The sequence below is a fragment of the Alosa alosa genome, chromosome 23 (assembly GCF_017589495.1).
Source record: "Alosa alosa isolate M-15738 ecotype Scorff River chromosome 23, AALO_Geno_1.1, whole genome shotgun sequence".
Lineage (NCBI taxonomy): Eukaryota > Metazoa > Chordata > Actinopteri > Clupeiformes > Clupeidae > Alosa > Alosa alosa.
Window position 1 is genome coordinate 28,623,038 of NC_063211.1, and position 26,729 is coordinate 28,649,766.

Consider the following 26,729-nt stretch of genomic DNA (forward strand, 5'->3'; position numbering starts at 1 on the left):
CAGATCTATATGGCTGTCTTAGAGACCGTTGGGGCGCCTTCTTCTGGTCATCACTGATAACTGCAAGTACACCAAACATTCAAAATTTGTAGAAATTCTACAGACATCAATTAAACTGAGCCAATCTCACCGCTGAGCTTTACCCAAGGAGTTCATTGTGGACTGCTAACATTTAGGATATCGTTCTCATTCTTCACCTAATTTCCGTCCTACTTCACAGGCCATAGACAAAAAAGGAAACTATTTTGGACAGAACATTTGGTTTTATTTTCCTACTGATTTCAAAGGTATTTTGTTTATTTGCAATCCCATGGTATTTTTCAAAACCAGTGATGAGGAAAAGAAAAACAAGCTAGAAGATGAAAGAAATGAGGCCATCATAATTTATGTATGTGTGTATGTATACCATACAGTCAAGAACAGAAAAAAACATCTTCTGTTGTCATCTCTCTTGGAGGCTTTCTTAACACCTGACCCTTCCTGACTTGAGAAGGTTTCAGTATGAATGTCTAACATAAACAAACACCGGGACTGCAGAACTGTTTGAATGAGGCACAGAAGAGTGTTGAGGAGACAAAAAAAAATGGAAACAAATATAAAAAAGGTAGTTAAATAAACACAAGTGGCTCAGTCGATTAATAAACACTCGAGCATTTCTTTTCTTCACACAGCGAATGAAGGACAGAACAGAATAAAATCGCAAAAGAGAAGGATGAAAAGACAAAGCATACACACTAATAACAACTCGAGTCAAGCTCTCCAAAAGACTGGATCACATCAACCTTTTACCCCCCACCTCCATCATTTCTTTTCCTCGAACAGTACCAGGGTGACCTCATCCCAGTTTTCTCAGCATAAGAAAAGTTATTTACAATCAAGATTCTGATGCCTCTTATGTTGGTTTACCTAGGTGACATACCTCAGCTACCTACATTGATGCTAGATGCATGTAATTTCAGTTTTTAAATGTTAGCAAAATGTAAGTAGTATGTACAAATGTTACCATTTCAGTTTACAATCTCCTTCTGCTGCCCACGTAGCGCAAAAGGGCTCATTAATATAGTATATTGCCTTGTGTTTGTGTAGGTCTGTATGGTTGCACGTGTGTGGGTGTTCATACTGAGAAAATGTGAATCTATTGATGATCTGCAGAACTAGTGATGCTCAGATGCATTCTACAAGTTCAGGTATGTACCTTCACACACACATACACACACACCTCTACATACAAACACACAGTACACACACTCATACATGTCCTAAAACTGTGTTGGTTGATGTCGGTCTAATGGAGTCAGGGTTGCAAAGCGAAGGGACAGTCTTTAAACAGCGCGCAGATCCTTCTCTTTCTTTTTCTCTCTCTGTCCAGACGTAGTGACCAGTGTGACAAAGAGGGCAGAAAAGAAACAAGAGTCCCATCTTAATGTCCATGATGCTCAGTCCACCTTCACCACACTGTAGATCTTAGTGACGAACCAAAAGCATGCAAAGAATCCAATCGTTCCTATACCAGAACAAACACATGAGAAAACCGTTAGTTTCACATACATAACATGTTTGAAATATGTGCTGTCATTTCATATAACATCATGTCTTTAAGATCTCTAAAGCATTAGTCCAACTACAGTACAACCAGACAGTACGTGCCAACTCTAGAGTTTACTGTTGCCATTGCTCCTTTGTCAAATATTAATATCCCAATTGTTTTAGCAGACACTAAGGCTGTGTCTACATTAAGCCAGGTAAACAGAAATACGCATATTTGAGGTGAACATTGTCATTCCGTATTTTCCGGACTATAAGTCGCACCGGAGTATAAGTCGCACCAGTCAAAAAATGTGTCATGAAGAGGAAAAAAACATATATATAAATATATATATATGTTGCACCTGAGTCGCAGGACCAGCCAAACTATGAAAAAAAGTGTGACTTATAGTCCGGAAAATACAGTAGTTTTTCAAAAGTTTTGCATCCTCAATCGATCAATTCTGTTCTGCACTAAAGCACCTTCTGGAACCGAGAGTGCTGCATCTCAGTGCACACTAGAACATGTGCATGACAGGGTCAAAGTTCAAGAAGTTTCTGGTAGTGCAGTTCCCCATGCTGCTCAGAGAGAATCACTCCACTGATGTGAAAACAAACACGCTGGCTGGAGGTGTCAGCACCGCTTACAGAGGGGACAGTCACTCAGACACTCAGACACACACAGCTCACCAGGAACTGTGTACTCACTCCTCAGCATGTGTGTGAGTATGTGTGTCTGTCTGGATCAACAATAGGGCTGTTGGAACGAATTTCTAAAGTCGAATATAAATCGAATATTTAAAAAATCAATACTATTCGAATTTGGAAATTACTATTCGAATGTGGTGTTTTGGGGAGTTTGTTATGTGTTGGCTAACTTTAGCGAATATGTGAAAACGAAATGTTTGTCACGTCTAATGTGCAATCTAAATATGGCAGAAGCGATGCACCCACGGAGATCACCACTCCTGTGTGGAACGTTTTTTGGATTTCCATCAGAAAACGGAAAAATAACAATTAGCCTAACGATGTCGTAATCTGCAGAATATGTAGCAGCGAGCAGCCTGAGTGCACATCTGATAACGCTACACCCTGACAAGCTAGGTAGGAAAACAGTCCGAGGATGATGAACCGCACAGCTAAAGCAGGCAAGAATTAGGTTTTTGCCTCCCTCCCCTAGGCTATGTCCGACGCTTTTGTCATACTTGCTAATTTGCCGTAATCAAACATAGAGGCATTCAATAAAGTGGTAGTGGTATGGGCGTTCATTCAGTGTGTGTGTGCGCCGCGTGTCTGCGCAAAAGAAATTGAAACCACTCAAGTTGCACAGATATTTTTGGTAGACTGAGCTTTTGTTCAATATAAAAAGTCAACCACGCGTTTATAGTGGCATTGGCAATGCATAAGCCCGTTTATACAGTGTTTAAAGATGCATCGTAATTATTAATAATAGGCAAAATTTGAGCATTAAATATTCAAATATAATTTGATTATTAAAAAATAATAATGAATGAAATTCGAATTGGGTTATGGATGAAGATTGACAGCCCTAATCAACAAGTGAGAGTGTGTAGGTTAGTAAATGATTGTGTGTGTAAATGTTTGTGTTGGCAGATGAGTGACTATGTGTGTGATAGACAGAGTCTGAATAAAGCTTCAGTTTGAAACTCTGAAAAAGGCTTTAATGGTCTTCTGGAGCAGCTCCCCACCCAGCCCCCCTCCTGACCAAAACCTGTTTGCTTCACTCCATTACCCTGCATTAATGAGCCAGCCTGGACACACACACACACCACTGTGGTCTGCTCCCACTCTAGCCACTCAAAACCACACACACACACAAATGTGAGTGAGCCTCTCCAAATCTTGTTCTCTCACTCAAACATTGTGTAGGCTCTTTAATACTACCAATTCATTCATACATGCTTAAATCACCATTTCCAACAACACACACACAACTACTCACTTACTAATACACGTGCGCAACACACACACACACACACACACACACACACACACACACACACACACACACACACACACACACACACACACACACACACACACACACACACACGGCAAAGAGTAGTCAGACGTGCCTGTGAAGAGAAAGAAGATGAGGGCCATGATCATGGTGTAGCCAAAGTAGAGGATGGTGCTGGCCAGGCCGCTGATCTGCAGCTTGGAGAAGAAGTAGTGGACGGCGTACACCAGAAAGTAGATGGCCGTGAAGCCACTGGTCAGGAACGAGCGCCACTGCCAGTGGTAGTCCTGTGGACAGACAGATTAATTTATCAGACTTACACATATCAATTATATGACAGACAGACACACACACAGTTATGCACACTGTTAAACCAGGTTGAAACCAGTTACGGCAGAGCACTGGCAATAGTGTGTCTTTACTGACGTTGCAGTCACGCAACTTCATGCGGGAGGACACATGAAACAACGTAGAGATCTGAAGTAGAGTGCACTGGCTGGGCATGGACAACAACGTTAGCTATGCCTGAGTTTGTGAGAGTGCTCCAACCCTGACTCACTGCTTTCATTTAAATCGGTGTTTCTCAAAGTGTGGTCCGGGGAGCACTATCTCAAAGTGGTCCAAGAAAGTCAAACAAACGTGGTAATTGCAATAGTTGCAATATTGAACCAACTTGGAGAACTTGGCAACTATTTCAACGTAATAAATCTGTTTAGAAATCATTTGCATGGTTAAATGACCTGTTCCGGTGAAAATGGTGACTTTTCCCGCTGCCCCTAGCGTCCCCAGGTGGAAAACCAACCTTGCAACATTGAGACTACCGTCCCGGAAAGAGAAGTGAGAAACAAGAAACTCATTTTAAATCGTGTTTCTTACCTTGTAACATCCACATTGTCTGCCGAACCTATGCTAACCGTTTTGCTAGCTTGTAAACAAATCCATGTGCTTTATCGTTACCTTTTTCCACAGTTTGAAATAGCATAATGCACAATTTCTCCAGCAGAGGGGGAAATCCTGCCAAGTTTCCCTTTAAATCATATGAATCCTCTGACACAATAAGCAAGGTGCAAAAACGGTAAGCAAGGTGGTTCAGTGAGTAGGCCTATTGTGTAATATAATGTTGACGTAGGTCTACTGTTTTTTTTTTTTTTTTAGCTAGGTGGTCCGTGATTCTTTTTTTATTGGTTAAGTGGTCCTTGGTCTGAAAAAGTTTGAGAAACACTGATTTAAATGACTTGCTAGAGGGATTCAAGTACAAGATAAACATTGTTTTACCATCTTCATCAATGTGAGCCAACATTCATGGCATGGTGAGTTGAAAGCATGTTTTGTTTCCTTAGCAACTTTTGTCAAGAGTAAACAAAACAAACTGACTAACGGAGTATAGCAAGTAGTTGGCTACTGAAAACAGCATTAATAATCTATATAGCCACTGAATATTTAAATTGAATTGGAACATTTTTTAAAACATTGAAAACATTTTTATGCTTTTAACTGTCTTTCCCCCCACTTTGAGGGATCATTATTACTTGGTGCAAATTTCAAGGTACTGCCAAATTTCAGCACTATTAGCAAAGTCCTGACCATAGACTCTGATTCATGCCTGCTCTATACTATCCATAGAAGTTACAGGCAGGCTACACCAGGCACATAAGTGAGGCGTTCTGTTGGCAGAGGATAAGAATAGTTTTAGAAGACTGGTCTAAGGGCCTGTTGAGATGACAACAATGATATTTTTCTGCATTTGACCCCGTCATTTAGACGCAAACGGAGGTTTTATCCCCGCAAACGGAGGTTTTTAAAAACGCCGGGCTGATCTTTTTTTGGGAAAGCTCTGTTTGTTTGTTTGCGTCTAAACAGGTACAAACGGAGATTTATGTGACAAGGCGGAGATTTTTAGTCAGTTCAAAAGAGAAAGAGGAAGTGATTCGTTGCTGTTTTATATATTTTATATATCTTCGGGATTCTGATTGGCTAACATGGGCTTGAGCTTCTCGTTACATTGCCACATAGAGGTTTGGCATGCTCTTGAAGGCATATGCCCGGGTTAGTGTAAAGGAAAACTTTTCTGAAAACTGACAGGTGTGCACAATGTTATTTTTGAAAACGGAGAGGGTGAAATGTCCATTTATGAAAATAGCCGGCCATGTGTAAACATAGCATCACTTGTTTGAATGTACGTGCTTCCATCACGTCAGGTGTAGCCAATTCCATTGATTACAGAGAAAGGCAATTGTTGCAGCATATGCTCCGTGAACAGAATGGTTCAGGTTATGTGCCTGGTGTAGCCTGCCTGCCTGCTAGGCTGCACCTAGGTGCTAATGCAGGGCTTTCCAATAGGGGAATTCGACTTCAGGTAGTCACCTGCAGCCTAAAGTTAAACCCATAGACATGAACACCGAAAGACTAAGACAAACTTTTAAAATAAAACAACCCCTAAAGTTAAACCCAAGCTCAATGTACCTTTATTTTTTAGCCTTCATTCGCCTTTCATACTTGAAGCCACATCCAGACATAAAGCGATTCACTTGTCATCTCAAAAGTTGCAAGAGAGTCTAGTTGGGTCTATCTTGTTACCAATGGTTATTTCTCCTGTTATCACTACACCTACGAATTTCATTAACAGTCCATTGGCTCTCGTGGCTACATGTCCTGTCTGAATGTGGCCTGAGCGTGTGTCTCACCTCCGCGCACAGGTGGAAGTAGCAGAGCAGGATGGTGGCCTCAGAGCAGGTGATCACTAGGATGATGAAGACCAGGAAGAGGAAGCCAAACATATAGTACATCTGATGGGACCTGGGAGGAAGAACACACAACAAAATGAACATGTAAAAACAACCTGATGCACAAGTACACTGAATGTCATTAAATAGGCCTTAGGTTCCAACATGACATATTTCTGGGGAAAGTGAACACCTGACATTGGTTGACGCCCAATAGATCAAAACAATGAGTTGATGAAAACAGTTCATGTTAGTGCTAAAAGGACTTTTTCTCACTTGTCCATATACACACACACGCAAACCCACGTGCACACACACACATGCACACACACCATGCTGCCTGGCTGAGCATCTTACCAGATGCTGTTGAGTATGAAGAAGAGCTGGATGAAGATGCAACCAAATGGCAGGATTCCACCCATGACGATGCCAGGGAATGGCTTTGTGTAGAAAGACTGCTCTGGAATCTGACGAGGGATCTGATTGGTCCGAACTGGATGCTCAATGGCCTGCAGTCAACAAAATGATCTTTACATGTTATGTTGCATCAGACGTTTTACATACACTTCCGACAATAAAAACAAGATGAAAAAAAAAAAAATGAATAACCGTACAAATTAAAATCTGTCAGTATTTAAATTCACATCCATGTATGACTGCATGTCTGTAGCTGTAGTATCAGAGATGGACGTTAGTTGTGGGGCGTGTTCATAGTGTATAAGGGGAAGAAGAACTTAGTGATGGGAGGCCAGGGGACACAGAGAGGAAGGCAGACGCTAGTGCTGGGCGGTATGACCAAAAATGTATATCACGGTATCTGGTTTCATGGTATATGACGGTTTTTTTTTCCCATGCATAATCAAATGTTCACAGCATTTTCTACAGGTTGAGAGAGGAATTGCTGCAGTAGATTGGTCTATTTTACTGTCATGATGTTGACTAACTCCACACAAGTGGTAATGCAAGTTTGCATGGCCCCAGAAAATGATGCTGTTTTCAAAGAGCCATCAGGAATCAGAATGCAAAGACAATTGCAGTCAAAATACAGAACTTTTACTGTGCAAATTTCACAAACATCTTGTATAAAACCAATACAAAAAGTAGTGCAACTTGCAATAATTATACTTTTTTGAAAATTATACAATTGAAAATGAAACCTCTCTGCTAATATGCTTACTCTTTTAAATAGGCCCATCAGAAACATGCCTTATTGTTATTGTGTGGTTTACATGACGTTAGTGGTATGTGGATGTCTGCCATAGCCTGCCATGAGCTTCGGTTTGGTTCGCTAGGCAAAACATTAACAAAAACGTTCGTTTTGGTGCACTGATGACAGTCAGGATCATTTCTAACTAGCCAGCTAGTATTGTTCAGTTCATGTCTATAACATGCTTTACTTGCTACCTGGATAATTTCAGCGAATATTCTTAAGGTGAGATGAATGATAAGATCATTAAACTTCACTGTGTTCGGTGGGTTGCTAACTAACGACATCACCTTCTACTAGCCAGCTAGTTACAGCTGTTGAACAATCTCAATAGAATTTTCGTGACAGTAAATCACTTTCAATGCAGTATCCCGTAACGTTTTTCCTTAACTAAAGAAACATTTTAAGGTATTCTGTGCAACACCCTTAAATAAACCCCTTACCTAAGGAGAAATTAAGCCTTAAGGGTCATACTTCAGGGGAAAAACATAAGGTGTTTTGTGTTTACCCTCACTACACCTCGCAGTTGCACCATGCGTGCATGTGAAAAAGTCCCGTCTGAAACACTGTCGCGTGGTGCAGCTTTCCAAACGTTGTGTAATAAAATACACGGTATATTTAAAATTAATATCATAACGAAAATATACACCGGTATAAGGCGTGAACCGGTATACCGCTCAGCACTATCAGACGCACAGAAAATCAAGAGGGTCGTGGAGAGAGAAACTGAAAGCTTTGCGTGAGGAAGGAACACAGGATAAAGGCAGGCAGTTCATGAGGTTACAAGGTCACTGGAGGTCATGGGTCAGGTGGGGGTGGGGTTCACTCACGCTCTTCTTGAAGCCGAAGTAGGCCCCGATGAAGGTGAGTGGCACGGAGATGCAGAACCACAACGCCAGGATGGCCACCAGCGTGCCAAAGGGCATGGCCGCCGACGAGCCCTCGCCCCACAGGATCAGATTCATCAGGAAGAAGTCGGCAAACACCACACTGGGGGACAAAGGGCAGAGGTCAAGCAAGGGGACACAATCTCTCATTTTATGCTGTTGGTGTTTACTGATCCTAATACCCTTAACATACACAGTGACTACATAATACCATTTTTTACATATTGATATGAATGATGTTAGTGGAGTATTAATGAAGATCTCACCCAGGACACAGGAAAGCTGTAAGGAGAACGTTGGTCTTCCACTTCTCTCCTCCAAATGCTAAAGAGGGACCGGAGGGAAATGACAGGACATTTCAGGACACCAACTCAGCTTTTACATTCACGTTTGATCCATGCAGACACAATTCCCCACCCATCATCATTATCATAAATAGTTCTTCCATTAGGGCATTCATGGAAATATTGCTTGACCATTGATGACGATGCCCTCTTGACTCTTGACCTGTTTACATGGACGTCAATATTACGAGGTTAGCTGACCTTATTCAGAATAAGACAATATTGCAATTATTGGGTTTGCATGACTTGTTGATAGAATATTCCATTCATATTCCCATTTACATGTAACAAAGCATAGTCCGATTATTACTACAAAAGACTCTGATTCTGCACTGAAAATTCTGATAGGACGTAATGTGTATACATGCATGCAACGTGCCTCAATAACGCGACTAAGATCAGGCAAGAGTTAAGGCAATCAGAAAATGTTGTTTATATGGCAGCGTCTTATTCGGATTTATATCAGTCCATGTAAATACACTCACTGAGAAATCTCAATTCTCAATGGAGGTGGAGTTACAGACTGCATTGCTAAAGCAGGGATTAAAGGCAAAATCTGACTCAAAATGTGTTCTACAGGTCAAAGTAAATGGGCCGCAACCAGGGTTCTTCTGTGGTGCTGTATGTGTGTATGTGTGTGTTACTTAAGACTCACATTTATTTCATTATTAACAATTATATGGCCTCTATGCCACTCAATTGACGGATTACCATCATAGCGACAACTTTAATCCTGGAGTTTGTCTCTTGTCTTGTCAACAAGCAATAGTGCTCCACATCCATCTGTAAGCGTCACACACCATTTGAACTGGCCACCACACTCCAAAGCCCTATTGTTATTCATTGTGGCCTACTGTTGGTCTATTGCTGGACAGTTGATCCCTACTGCAGTCTTTGTCAAGTTTTGTCACTGCTGTGTGCCACTGTCTTGTCATAGTTGTGTGCTGGATGTCGTCTTGTCCCTGCTACATGTTGACATGTGTTGTGTGTTTCTAGATCTGTCTTTTTTTCCTATAATTGCCCCACGCGAACACATTTTTGTGAACTGAATCATCACCATTGTGAATTCAGATAATAGGTCAGCAGCACTCTGCATCACGCTCCACTGACGCTCATGGTTCCTAATGAGCTTGACCTTGAGGGGTTAAAGGTTAGGCAGAGTCAGGCTAAGATTAGGGTCCACTCACACTTGTAGAAGCGGGCTGCCACGTAGCCGGCCGGCGTGCCCAAGAGGACCCACAGCACCACGGCACACGTCATCAGAGCACCACGGTTGGCCGGAGAGAGGAAGCCCAGGCATGCGAAAACTAGATTTGGGGGGGAACACACACGTGAGCTTAAGTACATCCATGATCAAATGCACATAGACACACACACAGAGACACTTGGACAGGCCTAGGTCAAACAATCACAAATGATAAAAAGGGTTCAAGTAATTTCCAGTGTATAAGACACATTTTGCATAAATCGCAGGACAGTGATTTATGGAAAAAACAGGTTATTAAACATAACTTTATTGTGTCACAAAACACTACATTTCAAGTGGTTACTGGCATCAACCTATTTGTGTCATGTATCAAACCACTCAGTTGTGGGTTGAGTGCCCAAAGGGGACCAAATAACCCAATGAATCAGCATAAGTTTGTGCTGTAATCCAAAAGTGGAATGAGGTAAAAAAAAAAGCGTGCTCATGTCTAACTGGTCCCGTGTATGAACCTCACAGCTGTGCTGCTGCTGTGGTACTCACAGAGTGTGACAAAGGTCATGATGAAGATCTGGGTGCCCGAGCCCAGGAAGACGGACAGCAGCATTCCCTTCCTTGGCGGCCGGAACACGTCGCCGTGCACCAGCTTCCAGCCAAACTCCTCCTGGGCATCCTCCTGCAGGACATGAGCATAGGGCGTCACATATGCTTCCATAAACACAAACAAACACACTCTCTCCTCGGAGCGTCTTCCTAGAAATGATCAGAATCACTCTCACATGCTTACACACACACACACACAGTGGAGATGAGGGTCAGTACAAGGTCATGAGCTGGACAGAGAGTGTGTGTGTAGGGCTGCTCAGTGCAATAACTCTGTCTGTCAGTTTGGGGTTAATGAGTCTCATCCAGATTGGAGCGCCTGCAGGGGTGGGGCCACTTCAAAGACGAGGAGGGGGAGAGGGAGAGAGATGCAAAGGAGGAATGACAGGGAGGGAGAGGGGGGGAGAGGGGAGAGAGAGAGAGAGAGAGAGAGAGAGAGAGAGAGAGAACTTTTACAGTCATGCCAATAAAGGTCCCTTAATTTGAAAGTGAGAGAGACGGAGAGGAAGAGAGAGAGAGAGAGAGAGAGAGAGTGAGGGATGTATGATGCATGATGCCTGTCTTTAATGGAGTTCCTTTATATACTACTAAGTGCCTGTTGAATTAGAAATGCTTTAGCAATGTAGTCTGTTTTCATCAAGCCAATAAAGCTCTATTGCACTGAATTGAATTGGGGGCAATGGCATTCATGGGTGAGTGACCTTGTGTAGCGTTAACGTACAGCTTATGCTGGGGTAACCGAAACCCCCAAACCATCACTGGTCCACCAGCTGCCTGACCAGACGACGGGAGGGGTGTGTGTGTGTGTGTGTGTGTGTGTGCGTGCTAGTCCAAGGGCCACAGGGGCTATGACACAGACTCGGACCCCAGTCACTCCTAATCAGTGTAAAACCATTGTCTAGGCCTCTGATCAGCCTTAATTACATGCATGTATGCGTGGGTGTGTGTACATGTGTGTGTGCGTGCGTGCCCTGTCACTCATCATCACACCAATATTGGTGTGCTCATCCTTGGTGCCCTGATCAGTTTTAAACAGGAGTGACATGCACATGCTATATGTAAACAAAGCCATACAGAGAATATCACACACATGCACACACATACAGAACGTTACAGCCATTGCATAATAGCTGATGAAGAAAGAATAGTGAGCTTAAGGACTAAACAATGGAACAGACGGCTATTTCATAAAAACAGAATTAAGAAATCCCACTCGCAAGACAAGTGGTCAACGTATTCTGGCTATACGTGGTTCCTGAAAGTCAACTCAGTTGTAAGTGATTCTGATAAATGTGGTTTCTTTGCTTTCTTCAAAAGACCTCGTGGTTGAAATAGAAAGGCATGTTGCACACCATAGCCTAATTCACATCAAGTCAGCAACAGCCGTTAGAAAACAGCATTCGAAGATGGCGAGAAAAAGAGTGGCAGACTGAATGCATTTGCAGACTACACACACATGGAATTTACAGTCTATCCATGCGTATGAGCTTGTCATGCCCACAAACAGTAAAACATGAAAGTAAAACATAAACGTAGTATATATATAAATATATATATATATATATATATATATATATATATATATATATATATATATATATATATATATTTCATTACCCTTTCCATGTATGTGCCACTTCTTTAGTGAAATGGAGTAGGCTAAATCCAGGCAGGAAAACTAAAACAAATCTCAGCTTAATCTGCTTAATTTTTAGAGGAACACTGAGAGTGCCACTGAGTCCGCTGTGTGTGTGCAGTGCATGAGGGCTACTGCTTACACTGGTGCACTCAAGAGCCAACCATGTGATCTGAGCTACTCACCACTGAGTCAATCTGGTTGTAGCGGGCAATGTCCTTATGGAGTGTCCGTAACATGATCATGGCCACCATGCCGGATAAGAACAGCACAATGACCAGCGAGTTCATGATGCTGTAGACCACAAAGAGAAAAACAGGTTAACTGCTTCCATTACTGTGGCATCCAGGAGGGAAAACAACATGTCAGCACACTAACTGTTGGCATGAACCCCAACAAGCTGTTTGCTCTGTGTGTGAGAGAGAGAGACACAGAGAGAGAGAGAGAGAGTTTTTTTTTTTTCTCAACATATACCACACTTATATAATAAACATAAATAACAACGTATTTGAACAAGAATGTGTGTGCGCATGTGTTATGATTTTACACATCAGCCTTGACTCGAAATTGTGTTGAAAAAGTTCTCGCAAAAAGTATGTACACGCAGGGCGTTATTTTGCATTCTATTTCATGCTTGATCCCCGGAGGTCCCTGCAAGACTGGGTGAATGGTATACTGTAGTGACAAGAATATGGATGCCAATCCAACCAATCACTGGCCTCTGCTATAGGATGCATGTCTTACCAATACAAATGAAATGCACTTGCATATAAATACAAACTTCATTGATTCCAATTGAGAGGAAATAATCATTTAATAGCTTTTCCTTCATTTGTACTGCATAATATATTTTGTCTGGTAACAAAAAACTGAATCATTTCTAGGCTGCAGTGTGACACATGCAACAAGATAAGAAGCTGTTTCTAGTCAAAAGTTCACATAAACAAAGTGAACTTCAACAAGGCTAAAGATATGGTAAAAGCAACATTTACTCCAGATTTTTTTATCCTTCCCATTTCATAAGATGGAAAAGCAGTTACTCCGACAAAATATATACTCCAAGCTGAAGAATCATGAAGCACCCGTTTAACCAGAAATCAACCTACGATGTTGTTCCACTAGGTAGGCAGGCCCGCTATAGAATCATATAATAGAAAAACTTCACACAATGCAGCAACAACTACTGGTCTCATCACTCATTTTGGGATTGATCAGAACCGAGCATTGTTTTTAAAACAGCACCATGCCAGCAGCATCACATTACAGACAACGCTGGCTACTGTAGGCCAGCTGCGTAACATTTGTGTTCTGTGTGTATGTGCTCATGACAAAAAACAATGGTTCGGAAAAAAGTTGAAGCAGTGTTAGTGTGTTAGTTTGTGTGAGGACCTTTACTCTGCTAGCATACACTTTGTAACGCTGCTGTAAAGGTGTTAACTCAATTTTGACAATTTTAACATCTCCACTTAACTCTATTAACCTATTATTATTGGGATGTATTTATGTGCACAGTTTGAGAATGTGTGTGTATGTTTGTGTGTGTGTGTGTGTGTGTGTGTGTGTGTGTGTGGCTCACCTGAACCACTGGATATTAGTGTGAGGCATGGACTCCAGGATGTAGTCCCAACGGGATGCCCAGCGGATGTGCTGATCCTCCTGATACATACACACACACACACACACAACACAAACACAGCAGTGCAAGCTGGCTTTAGAATGCACCGCAGACACAAATTGCAAAACCCCAAATCCCAACCACATGCTGACCTTTGAGAGAAAGTGGAACACATTATGTCCAATATTCCAATATGTAGTTTAATGTTCTGCATTATGTCCAATATTCCAATATGTGGTTTAATGTTCTGCATTTCTCATTAGTGGGTCACTTTGACACCAAAAGTATGATTCTATGTAATGACTATGATGTCTGTACTGTCCCTGTGTATATCTGTGTGTGACTATGTATTTAGATAAGCGTGAATATTATGACTTTGCAGTGTTTCACTGTTCTGCATGGCTGCGTCAGTAGCTATCTGCTCCGGATTGCCAGGTTGACACTAATCAGAGTCTGATTCAGTGTAGTCCACGTGAGATCAGATGACCAACGCCATCTCCCGTCAGCCTGGAAGGATACTTAAACCCTAACTATTTCCTTGTCTAGTTAGAGCAGCTGATGGATCTTTAGGTGAAGTCATGCGCATCATTGTAAATAAAACACTGTTCCTGATTTTTCATACTATTGGTCTGACTGGATCACTATTCTGGCCTGACGAGCCAGACCCACATTAAAATGTAGGGTCTGGGCACTCACCGTTCGCAGTGCTCAGTCCGAGGGGCGGAATAATCGGTTGTCTTTCAAATTCCCTCTGCACGCAATAGGACAGCGCTGAGTCCCATGCGTTTCCCACCAGCGGAGCTAGTTGGCTAGTTCAAACTTTTGCCAACTTAATAAAAGCGTAACTCGTGTCAGATGTTGATTTTGGCAAACAGTGTATCTTATTTGTTTTCAAGTAGCAGGGAATTCAAGCCAAACCGTTGCAACTCTGCCATCAATCATGTTAAGCCCGCCTAACGACTCTATACACGATTTGATTGGCCTGATAGAAGTTTAATTTTTCGAGCTCACAAGCCAACGGAGAGTTACTAGACTAGCCCTTGGGGATCTAGATTTCTAGGCTATCACTATTCATCTGTGGTGTCAAAATGACCATCACCTTGACCATGACCATTTGAATTTTCCCTTGGGGATCAATAAAGTATCTATCTATCTATCTTTCTATCTATCTAGACACTCACAACTACATTGCCTAGCAGCCAGATTTGATTATTGCATTGCATGTAAATGCAATGGACTATTATCACTGTTCTTCTTATCGTCTTTTATTATTCTTCTTCTGACCAAATTTGACGTTTAATAACACTAAAACCACTGAACCGTTTGACGTCATTCAAACACTCCTACAAAGGTCTTGTAACGGACAATTGTACAATGTATTTTTTACATTTGTGAACTTTATACTTTTTGAGATATTTACGCTAAAATAGCAATAAATTCCCATTGAGTTAACATTGACCGCCTTGGCGACAACTTTTAGCATTATGACGTGACCTGCACCTGAAAGCAATCAACAGCTGGTCCGCTGCAATCTTTCTACCACTGGAGCTGTGAATCTTCTGAACGTTTTGGCCTGCCGTGATACTTTACTTGCTCGTAAAACTCTCCTCCAGAGGCACATTTCTCTAACTACAGACAAGGTAGGTCCGATTTTTGGTATTTGACTCATTTATGTCGTCAAACATTATGTTATGTAGCATTCTATACTATAGGCTATGTATGAAATGATAGGTCACAAGTAGCCAAACTCGGTAGTTCTAACGTTAGGGGAATAGTTACCGTTAGCACCTATCCTATTCGTTGATATTTATTATGTAAGGAAAGTTATGAAACCCACCTAATCAACGTTAATAAGTCGTCACTTTAAATTGACCGGTTAGCTGTAGGTTTCGGTAACGTTAGCTAACGACATTCAAACCTAACGTCGCAGCTAAGCACTGACGTTAACGTTACATTTGCTCACTAACCAGTAGCGTTTTAACTAACGTTATACTATCTGGCTCTTGATAACCTGTGGAAAGGGACCTGATGAAAACCTTACTGTTTGGAAACGGACCATATGACCAAAGTATTGTTAAAACACACTACAGAAGTTGAGGTGTACGTTTGTGCGGTCAACATAGCTACAGAGTATGTTTACTTGGCCTAGGCTACTCATTTCTGCATTATTCTGGCCTATCCTAAAGTAGGCCTACATCGTAATCTGTAGAAAAAATGTGGATAACAGACCTAGCAGGCTGTAAGATATAGTGTAGTTGGTTATCAAGATGCTTAATATCAGAATGGTCCATCCTTAAGACTCAGTTTATGATTATCAACACACCCTTTGCCTACTAAGTGTTCTAAGCTGTTTAGGCTACTTTAAACTGTTTGGCTATCAACTATCCTTAAACAGAAATTAATAAAACACAAAATGTTGCTTTGTTTGCAGTTAAATACTATAGGCTAGTATATTTAACTACCATTACAGATTTATGGTGCAGCAACCTCACTTAAATATCTAAGTTGTATTGAACAATTGTACACATTCCATGTTTTTGGTATAACTCTAACTTGTTTGCTTTTGTCTTTTAGGGACCAGACTACTAGCAAAGTGCGCCACCATGTGGTAAACACTGAAAAAACAATCCAGTCTTGAACTGGTGAAGTGATGGGTAATAGCCCACTGTGATTCACTTAATCAAGCTAAATAACCTGAGCAGCATGAAAATCCACTCACTGCACTATTCAGTGCTATTATCTTTAGTGGACTGAAATGGCAATAATTAAGAGCAAGCATGAGAACTCACCACAAAATGCACAGAGTAGGTATAGTCAATCTTGAGCTGTCCTGAAAACTTGTTGCTCAGGTCCATGGGGCCACCAGTGCAGTCCAGGCCTTCCTTGTGCTTGTAGCTTTAGGACAATGATAGCCAAACACGGCATGTTAGCATTCAACTAACAACACCGAGGACTAGACCAGAGACTTTCTGATGAGGAGACACAGCATTTAAAAAAATCCTCCATAGAAATGAATGGGGTTAGTTTGTAACGCCAATATGGCAATTGTCTACACATATCCCACCCCTTCCTTGGCAAAACGTCGAACATGTGAATACATTGAGCCAATCATGTGGTGTGATGTGAATACATTGAGCCAATCATATGTTGTGTTGTGAAGACATCTTCCCAATCATGTGTTGTGAACTCGCCGCTGGAGCAAGATTAGTGTTGTGAAGCCTTGCGCACACGCATTTCTGCTAAATAGGATGGCCGATGAGTGCCCAAAAAGCGTTGCTATATAGCCGCCGAGTGGAGGGACTTGCCTAAAAGGACTAGACTTCCAAACTTATATGGTGGTGATGACATGACACCCTCACCTCTTGGGCTCCATCTTAGCAGCGACCAGCCTGGCACCGGCGGCCTCGTTCTCCACCACATGGTAGTAGATAGTGATGTCCACATGGTTGAAGATGTAGAATGTGTCCTTCTCATTAAACTCAGACTGAAGAGATAGAAAGACAAAGAAAGAACGAACGAAAGAGGGAGAGAGGAACATGTGGACTTGTGTTAATAAAAAGTGACACTATGACCAGGGCTCGACTGAGGAGGGGCAAGGGGTAGGACTTATGGCCTCACTGTAATAAGTCATAGAGATGTCACTACATTTTTAGTCAGCACTACAACAGAATAGATATCCCTCAATGGCCATGCACAATGCACTAAACACATGAAGAGACAAGTGTATGTATTTGCACAGGATATATACACTCACAAAGATAGATCACCTACATTCAGACACATCAACACACACACAGGGGAATGTGACAGACAGAACTGCTTTCCACCTCAGACTTACATTGACAACGCAGGCATCTTTGGGTCGACCGGATTCGGTCACGTAGCAACCAATGGGGAAGCCCGGATTGCAGAACTTCTGACCATCCTCCACATCATAGCACCATGTGACTGGCATGTTGTCAACGATCCTGCAGACCACAACATTCATAACAGGGCCTGTCTACACCCAAAACACTCATGTGTTAATGTGTGTGTGTTTGACTATGCACTGGTACACGTGTGATAAACAGGGAGCAACTGCTAGGTGCGCTTTTCCAGATCCAATGGAAGTAAGTCTTTACTAAAAAAGGGAGTTCCACAATCATCAGCTCGCAGCTAAGCACATGTGAGGGAGAGAACAGGGGTGATGGTAGAAAAAAATCCTGAGCCTGAACTTTTTTCAGGTAAGCAGGCCCCTAAGCCAAGATATATGCCCTGGTCAACATAATTGTCAAACGGGATCCAGGGGTGTGCTCCCCTGGGAGAACATTTTGATAAATAGTCCCTTAAATGATAGATTCTGGTGACTTTTGTGGATATTAATTGACATCATTCAGACATGAGATGAACAAACCCAATACAAGCCTATATTACAGTAGCATCTTTGTGTAGAGCACCAGAGCTCCTGGGACCCGGGCCTGGTAGGCCTGTTCATTAATCCATCCCTGCTTCTAACTAGTCACTTAACTGCATACTTATTGCTTGTATAGCATACTGAGAATACAGATACTACAGCCATACCAAGAAAGGTCAGGTCTGCTAAGGTCTCATGAGGGCCTTAGCAGTATTGGACACCACATGAACAGTGTCTCCTGATATATCCAGGAGATTAGGGTTCTCCTTCCTTGCTAACATTTCAAGCCCAGGTTTCTTTCCCCTCATCACAGCACAATTGTCCAGAACAATGCTAGTGACTTTTCTCCACTCCAGCCCATATGATTGCAGGACATCTTTTAGTTGCAGCATCAGTGCTGAGGCATTTGCAACATTAACCTTTTCGCTGGCAAGGTGCTGTGTTTTCACACTGCATGCATCCTCGTCATAAAACCGGACCAGTACATTTAGAATATTATCCATGCTTTTGTCCAGGGCCTCATCAATGTTAAGTGAAAACATGTCATTCTTAAGCTTGTCTTTTAAATTCTGGCGAGATGCCACGTGTAATAAGATAGCCCCCATGCTGCCTCGAGACAGACAGATGTGTAAGGGTGAGTTTATCCTCCGCTAATTTCTGACACAAAGTGACGAGTGGATGAGCGAATGTAAACGACAGATCAAACTCGGCAATGAAGGAGCACAAGCAAATTTTTAAAGCAGGCATCGCGATAGGTCATTGAGGGTCGGATATCTGCTGTGGCTTTGCCCCGGCAAACGTGAGGTGTGTTGAATTGCTCGGACAGCTGCTTGATGACTAGGGTCTAACTCGGGCCGTGGCCAAAGGGCTTTTCGTCTCTACCCACCTCCTCTATCCAAGACCAGCGCTGTTTATTCTTTATTCGGGACTGAGGTGTAATGGCAAGTGTACCCTGTAGCCTCGTTCTGGCCACTGGATGAATAAGGCGAATACCTTTAACGACAAGTTTGGTGTCTCCCTGGCTTCATAAAGTTGCTCTCCATGACTTTGGCTACGTTTCGCGTTGCCAGTGTGGGAAACATATTCGTAGTATATGGGAAACACAAAACAAATTTGCACGTGGAGTGACTGCTAAATCATTCTGATTGGCCAAAACCCAAGACCAGCCCCTACCCTATTACCGATTGGCTTAAGTAGGCCTACTGGTGTGGTTCAGTGAAAGCGCCTGTCAGATCTTAGGAATTGTCAGATCACGCAAACCTATTTTTTTTTTTTTTTTCAGACACAACGGTATGCCGGAAATCCAGCGCGGGTGTTGTACAGAATAATACCTTAAATTGTTTCTTTAGTTAAGGAAAAACATTAAGGGATACTGCATTGAAAAGGATTTAGCCTACAGTCACGAAAATTCTATTGAGATTGTTCAACAGCTGTAACTAGCTGGCTAGTAGTAGGTGATGTCGTTAGTTAGCAACCCACCGAACACAGTGAAGTTTAATGATGTTATCATTCATCTCACCTTAAGAATATTCGCTAAAATTATCCAGGTAGCAAGTAAAGCATGTTATAGACATGCACTGAGCAATGCTAGCTGGCTAGTTAGAAATGATCCTGTCTGTCATCAGTGCACCAAAACAAACTTTTTTTTTGTTAATGTTTTGCCCAGCTTAACCGGGTTTAAGCTCATGGCAGGCTAACAAGACATCCACATCCACATGAAGTTAACGTTAGCCTACCACTAACGCCATGTAAAACCACACAATAACAATACATTTCTGATAGGCCTATTTGACAGAGTAAGCATATTAACAGAGAGGTTTTATTTTAAATTGTATCATTTTCAAAAAAGTATAATTATTGCAAGTTGCACTACTTTTTGTATTGGTTTTTATACAAGATGTACTTGTGAAATTTGCACAGTAAAAGTTCTGTATTTTGACTGCAATTGTCTTTGCATTCTGATTAGATTCTTCATTAGAATCATGAGTGGCTCTTTGTAAACAGCATCATTTTCTGGGGCCATGCAAAACTGCATTACCACCAATGTGGAGTTATTCTACATCATGACAGTAAAATAGACCATCCTTAGTCAATGTACTGCAGCAATTCCTCTCACAACCTGTAGAAAATGCTGTGAACATCTGAGCATGGTAAAAAAAATACCGTCATATACCGTGAAACCGTAAGAATTTTGAAAAATACCGTGATATACATTTTTGGTCATACCGCCCAGCACTACTGCAGCGCTATCACGCCTGGAACAAGGCAGAGAGAGAGAGAAGGGGAGAGAGAGAGAAAGAGAGAGGGGGTTCCGTCCTCTCACCAGTGGTGCTGGTAGTTGAGCAGCATGCCCTTCTTGAGGAAGTCAACGATGGGCTTGTCAGTGTTGACCTTATTTGTGTCATACTCCTTGGTGCACACATGCTTGCACTCCTCCTTCTTTTTAAACTCAAACTGGAACACAAAGACAGACACACACGTTTGGGGAAAAGGCCAAAAGCTCTGCAGATAAACTAATTCATTCTGGGAAAATGCCAGCTCATGACATGTCTGTTTCACAAATGTTTAGTTGTTCACTTCCAGCCTTATTGAACAAACCAGTGGTTACCAGCTCTCTGTCAATAGACTATGTTACTATTACTTTCTGCCATGTTTCACATAAGCTGGATGACATTAGATCAGAAATATTGTTGCAAACAGTGTAGCCTTGTAGTTCAGCAAGTGCCAGACCAATTTGCCGTATGTTGATAAACACAAATTCAAAAAAAGCATTGCAATGAAATTGCATCAGCAATTCTATTAAAACATGACAATGAACCAAACATTCTGTGAATGTACATGAGTTTAAATCTACTCACTTTATAAGGGGAGGGTTCAATTCTTTCTCCAAACAGAACCTGTCCCAGATTTTCCGAAGGACGCTTCTCTTTATCACTGGCGCAGAAGTCAAATCTATAAGAGACAGGCATGGTCAACAATCAGTACAACAACAACATGTTATCAGTAAAAAAAAACTAAATGTCACAGCCTTGCAATTTCCCACAGCTAAATACAATAAGCCTGATTAGAATTGCTACTAACTAAATAATACTTGTCGCAACATTAAAAAAAACACAAGCCTGCTAATAGAGAATAATCGAAAGACAAGATCCACTTGCACTTGTAATAAGTCGTTGTCATTCTGATACACACAGCCTTGATGCTGCTTCAGCCATATTCCACCACTATAATTTGAAAAAAAGGTACTACACGTCACAGGACACCCATACTGTGTAGCTGTGTAATAGGCATGGGACCTCCCAGAAAGACTTTTAAAAGTTTGTTGTATCACACTGATGCTCCATAAATCACAAAGTGCATACACTGAAGGTGAAAAAACATATTCCCCTTTCTATAAGCCATCACACGGTGATAGATAAAAAAAAAACAGAAAATAGATGTTTTGGAAGACATAACACCCTGATAAACGTCCCATTTCATGCAAATAGCCTCACTGGAAGTATATTTACTGAAAGAAATGCTGACGTGTTCAATACTTATTTTCCCCGCTGTATATAAGTAAGAGATAATGGACGACACGGTGGTCTGTTAACAGAAATTATTGCATGGTCGAGGTTGTAATACCTCGTAAGTGCATTAATTTCTGTTAACAGACCACCGTGAAGTCAATTATCCCGCTTATTCCACTGTTGCCACTTGCGTTGTGTTCATTTCCTGTTATAATTTAAACGTTTTAATCGCTAGAACTGTCTGAACATTTCAACTAATTTCTCAACTTGCAGGACAAACTGCCGTTACTAGTTCTAAATAGATGGTTGCTATGGCCAAAGGCCATTGGTTAGTTCTAAATGGATGGTTGCTAAGGCCAAAAGCCAGTCATTAGTTCTATCTCTCCTGTTGTCAGGCAGGCATATCCCATGATTCTTCCTATGAACTTTAGCTTTGAAACATCGCTATTTTACTTAGCCTACATGTCATCCAACTAACTAAAATCCACCTCCGCCATATGCTACAATGCTGCTATGTTCTGAACGTCTGTATTTTACAGCTTGGATGCATTGACAGTTCATTTAAACTTCACAATGAGTTTGGCGAATTAATATACAAGTGTGATACAGCCAAAAAATGGATCTACTTCATAGGTGTTCATAGATCATTCTAAATTACGTAGGACAATGGGAAATTCAACCAAGCAGAGCAAGAAGTATATATAAGTATATATACTCTTTTGATCCCGTGAGGGAAATTTGGTCTCTGCATTTATCCCAACCCGTGAATTAGTGAAACACACACACAATGAACACACAGTGAGGTGAAGCACACACTAATTCCGACGCAGTGAGCTGCCTGCTACAGCGGCGCTCGGGGAGCAGTGAGGGGTTAGTAGCCTTGCTCAAGGGCACTTCAGCCGTTCCTACTGGTCGGGGTTCGAACCGGCAACCCTCAGGTTACAAGTCTGAAGCGCTAACCAGTAGGCCACGGCTGCCCCAAACACTAACAATTACCTCTTCAGAATGCATGTGTGGACACAAGAATTAGCAGCAACACACAGCTGAAAAGTAAGGCTTGGAAAGGCAGGGTCAAATGATACTCCTCTGGTTCTTTATTAGTTGTCTGGGCCATGTCATCTACAGAAGCCAACAGGATTCTCCTTTCCTGCTTGTGTCAAGTCAGTTTGTCAACAATTGTGCCTTTGTTTATGTAGGCCGAAAAATATAATTATAATATATCTACTTAATTATACCAAATGTGTAAATAAGGATTTATATTTAAAAGTATACATTTTCTTTTATGAATATTTCAATACAGAGGAGCACATTATGAAAAAGTAAACTGCTCATTAGCAGAAGGTGTCAGTAACTGTCAGCGGCGGAATGAGTTTGAAAGTGGGGGTGCAAAAAAAAAAGAAGAAAAAAAAAGCAAAAAATTTGAAAATTCCAGAGGGCTGGGTTCCCCGAGACCAATTTGAAAATTCCACAGGCCAACTATTCACGCACGTTTTCACGTGGGATATTACGATATAAGATAGTCTAATAATAATTTTAAAAAAAGTCTAACAAAAATTGTCATTATGTTACGTGCGTGGTTAGGTGCTGTGTAGTGATTTCGGGTGGTTTCATTCAAGCTGATTGGACTGCAAGTAGCGTCTTTTTACGCACAGAGTGATTTAGTCTAGGCTACAAGTTCTAAATGAATAATCTGCTAAAATAAACTGCGCCCGATATTGACAGACACAGACACACCAGCATAACCTGGATTTCCATTCAAGGAATAACGGAGGTAGTCTATAGCCTACAATAATAATGATCACAATCTCCATTTTCTGTCCATGCCTTGTCAATGACTGATGAAAAGATCTGCACGTAACCTACTTGCTACATTTTGAAGGTTACGTAAAAGGTCCCCCGGTAACCTGTCACTGTTTATCCCCGTAATAAAACGACACTAGAATTAGTTACCCAACTGTGCCTGTTCACTTTGTGTTTGACTGTAATCATGTTATACATTAATTAGTGATTAAAAATGACCTTTCTGCGCTCCATATCTGTAACACGAACTGATCTGACTTGACCCGAGTTTAAGTGTACGCCTGTGTGTGCCTGTCTGCACTCATGATTCTCTACAACTTTTTACTGCATTGCCATGAACAAAGTAAAGGCAAAAAAGGTGTTTCTTTGTCAAACAAATTGGGATGCAAATTGGGATGCTAGGATCTCAAAACTGGATTATGAACATTCTTTGCCATAAAGAAACACACAATAGCGTTGGATTATAAACATGCTTTGCCACAAAAACAGAGAAAAACGTGAGGTAAGTCGAGCTATATGAAGTTATTATTTTGCTGTCACTTCGTCTGTTTTATAACCCAGAAGGATGTACTTGGTATCAAATGATAGCTCTGTGTCTCCTCTTTCATCTAACATGCATGGCATATCTATCCGATGACAGGTCCGCGAGTAATTCAAACGAGAGTAATGGGTGTGTGCAGTTGGTTTTTGTACATGACATTATTATTTTGTAGTCATTTCGTCTGTTTTCATAAGCCAGAAGGATCGACATACTTTGTACCAATGGATAGCCCTGTGTCTCCTCTTTCATCTGATATGCTTGCCATATCTATGCGTTTACGGGTTTGCGAGTAATTCAAACGAGAGTAATGGGTGCGCAGGTGAACGCAGAGACTGTAAATATGATGCAATTTGATTTAAATTCATGATTTTTTTAAATCGTAATACTTTAATGTACAGACAAGTGCGTGATCTCGTTGGAAAGCCCCACTTCAGCTCTGTCATGCAATAAAGGCTTCTCGCTGCTATGAACAGTTGCGGAGCAATGTAAGCTAACAGAAGAAAGGGTGTGTTTTTTGACGCACTTTGCGTCAATCGGCTTCGAAGGGTTAAAATCTCACGTACCCCCTTAAGTGCCTTCACGTACCCCCATTTGGGAACCACTGCTCTAATCAATGCGATGCCGTGTAGGTGTTGTGGTCAACAACTGCCCTTTTTTTTTTTACCCTCGGAAAGTGGGGGTGCGTTCGCACCCCCTGCACCGGTGCTTCCGGCGCGCTTGCTTTCAGTAATTTCCTATAAAGGGATGGAAAATCCACATGGCTTCTGTATTATTTGCAGCTTCTGTGACATACTTTCATAAATAAATTGATAACAACACAGGGCTCAAAACAAAACACTTCAAAATTATGTTCCATCGCCCAGTGGTCTACTAACTCTACCATTTGTGTTGCTTATGACTGCAATTTATTTGAATCACTTTCCATAAACATGAAAGATAGAAAAAACCCACAGTCAGTGCATAAGAAGTGTATCAGGCAAACTATTTTAAGCCTTCCCTTTTTTCTAGCAATTCCTGATCAGGACCCTGACTAGGCCCTGCAGGCTAGGCCTACCGTGAAAAGAGTCACTGTTGCTACCTGAACAATTCCTCCTCAGTGCAGAAAGCAGCCATAGCTGACTGCACATTTCCCTACTGCAGAACATAACTGACAGTATTAACTGTGTGTGTGTGTGTGTGTGTATGTGAAAGAGAGAGAGAGAGAATAGCTAATATGATATGTATGTTACTTTACATGGGATCTGTACAGGTTTAACCAGACCTTTAGCAAAGTGTGTCCCCTGACTTGCAAGAGTATGTACCTAGTCTGGGCCTATTATTTTAAATCACTATTGGATACCCAATGAGTGCTGATGCCCAACATTCCAGGATGTAAATGAACACATGCTCTATGTGCTCCATGTATAGTCTATCTATCAGATCCAAGAGAGTCGATGGTTACTTACGCAGTGTACTCGTATGGCAAAACGGACTCCACTGAATCCAGCCTATTCACAAACAGCTCAATGGTTGACTGAAAATGAAAAACATAGACTCGTTAGTATCCACGCTAGCTTCTACTTTTCTCTTACAAACCAATCAGACAGGGGGACTTACAGTGGTCTCTAAATACTGTCTTAGTCCAACTGATTTGCAACGTTGTCATATCACTAACCCGTTGAGAACTTGCTAGCATGACAAAGTCACAGTTTGTCGTTCCAATCGTCCCCATTCGTATGATAACGAGCTGAATTGGACATCTAAATAATAACTATACTGTAAATGACCACCTCACCTTTTCTAACAACGAATTTCAGCCACCCCTTGTGCAAGTAAACTGTCAGAGGGCATTTAAAAACAGCTAACGTTACCTACCATTAGCTTTGCAGATAGCTAGCAAGTTAGCTAAACCATGGGTGTAAGGCAGTTAAGGTTAACCGATATTGGAAGTAACCACCCGAACTGACAAATATGGCAAATAAGGAACTTAACAGTCATAGTTGTATATTTTAAGTATAGAGGAGTAATGTGTGTCGTGCAAGAAAACATGACTAAAGCCATTGGTAACACTGGCTAACGTTAACATTCACGTTACCTGCTAAGCCATGTTAACGTTAGGATAGCCAGATTGGTAATAGCTTGACTAACGATGGCTCAAAACCAACTTCATGCAATCTGCGTAAACATAAACGCTACAACTGCCATAAAAAATCACCTACCTTGCAGTCAGGTACTTCATTCTCTTTCCCCGTAGTGCTATCCTTCTCACAAAAATTAACAGGGGCCAAACCCGGAAGATAGAAACTTGTCGCGTACTGCAAGACCCCGGCCACAAAAAAAACGCTTAAAAAAGTGTGAGAGCGGCGAAAGATGCACATTTTTGTGCAGTTGACTGCCAAATTGCTTCTTCAGGAGTATCTACATGCAAAAACACGTCCTACTTGCGATTCCAAGTCATTTGTGATGATAAGGCGGAAGCATAAGGAGACTGCTTGTTTGCCAGCGTAACCCACTTTCTTCTCTGTCAGACACGTCATCTGGTAGACGTCGAACGTGCTTTCGATTGGCATTCTGGGACATTGGAGGATCACTGAAGCCAGGGGTACTTGATCATAGGGGTGCTTGGACAACCCAATCATTTCATAGTCGGGAAAGGCCCTGTAAGAAACCTGTTAAACTACATGCCTCTGTTGTCAGAACACTTTTTAGCCTACGTTATTGCATTGCACATCCCATTAACTGCAGTTTGTTTGTGTTAAGTCTAAACATGTAAATCCCTCTAA

General features: G+C 41.6%; 1 protein-coding gene across 1 annotated transcript; it reads right to left on the reverse strand.

Annotated features, from left to right (window-relative positions):
• Positions 1-243: 243 nt before the first annotated feature.
• Positions 244-26,478, reverse strand: tm9sf2 (transmembrane 9 superfamily member 2). Its single transcript, XM_048234282.1, has 17 exons — positions 26,166-26,478; positions 25,413-25,480; positions 20,976-21,069; positions 20,441-20,571; positions 17,563-17,692; positions 17,084-17,208; positions 16,514-16,619; positions 13,686-13,765; positions 12,295-12,403; positions 10,414-10,546; positions 9,854-9,973; positions 8,589-8,646; positions 8,266-8,425; positions 6,586-6,737; positions 6,190-6,301; positions 3,621-3,792; positions 244-1,504 (listed from the first exon to the last, which is right to left on the reverse strand). Exons 1-17 carry the CDS (start codon positions 26,322-26,324, stop codon positions 1,437-1,439), a joined length of 1,977 nt encoding a protein of 658 aa, XP_048090239.1. The 5' UTR covers positions 26,325-26,478; the 3' UTR covers positions 244-1,436.
• Between the last annotated feature and the right edge of the window lie 251 nt (positions 26,479-26,729).

Excerpts from the sequence above, each read along its gene's own strand:
- tm9sf2 (XM_048234282.1), bottom strand. The coding sequence starts at position 26,324 with ATGTGCATCTTTCGCCGCTCTCACACTTTTTTAAGCGTTTTTTTTGTG. Across the intron at positions 21,070-25,412 it reads TTGCCATACGAGTACACTGC|ATTTGACTTCTGCGCCAGTG; the intron begins GTAAGTAACCAT and ends TGTCTCTTATAG. Across the intron at positions 16,620-17,083 it reads GCTAAGATGGAGCCCAAGAG|CTACAAGCACAAGGAAGGCC; the intron begins GTGAGGGTGTCA and ends ATTGTCCTAAAG.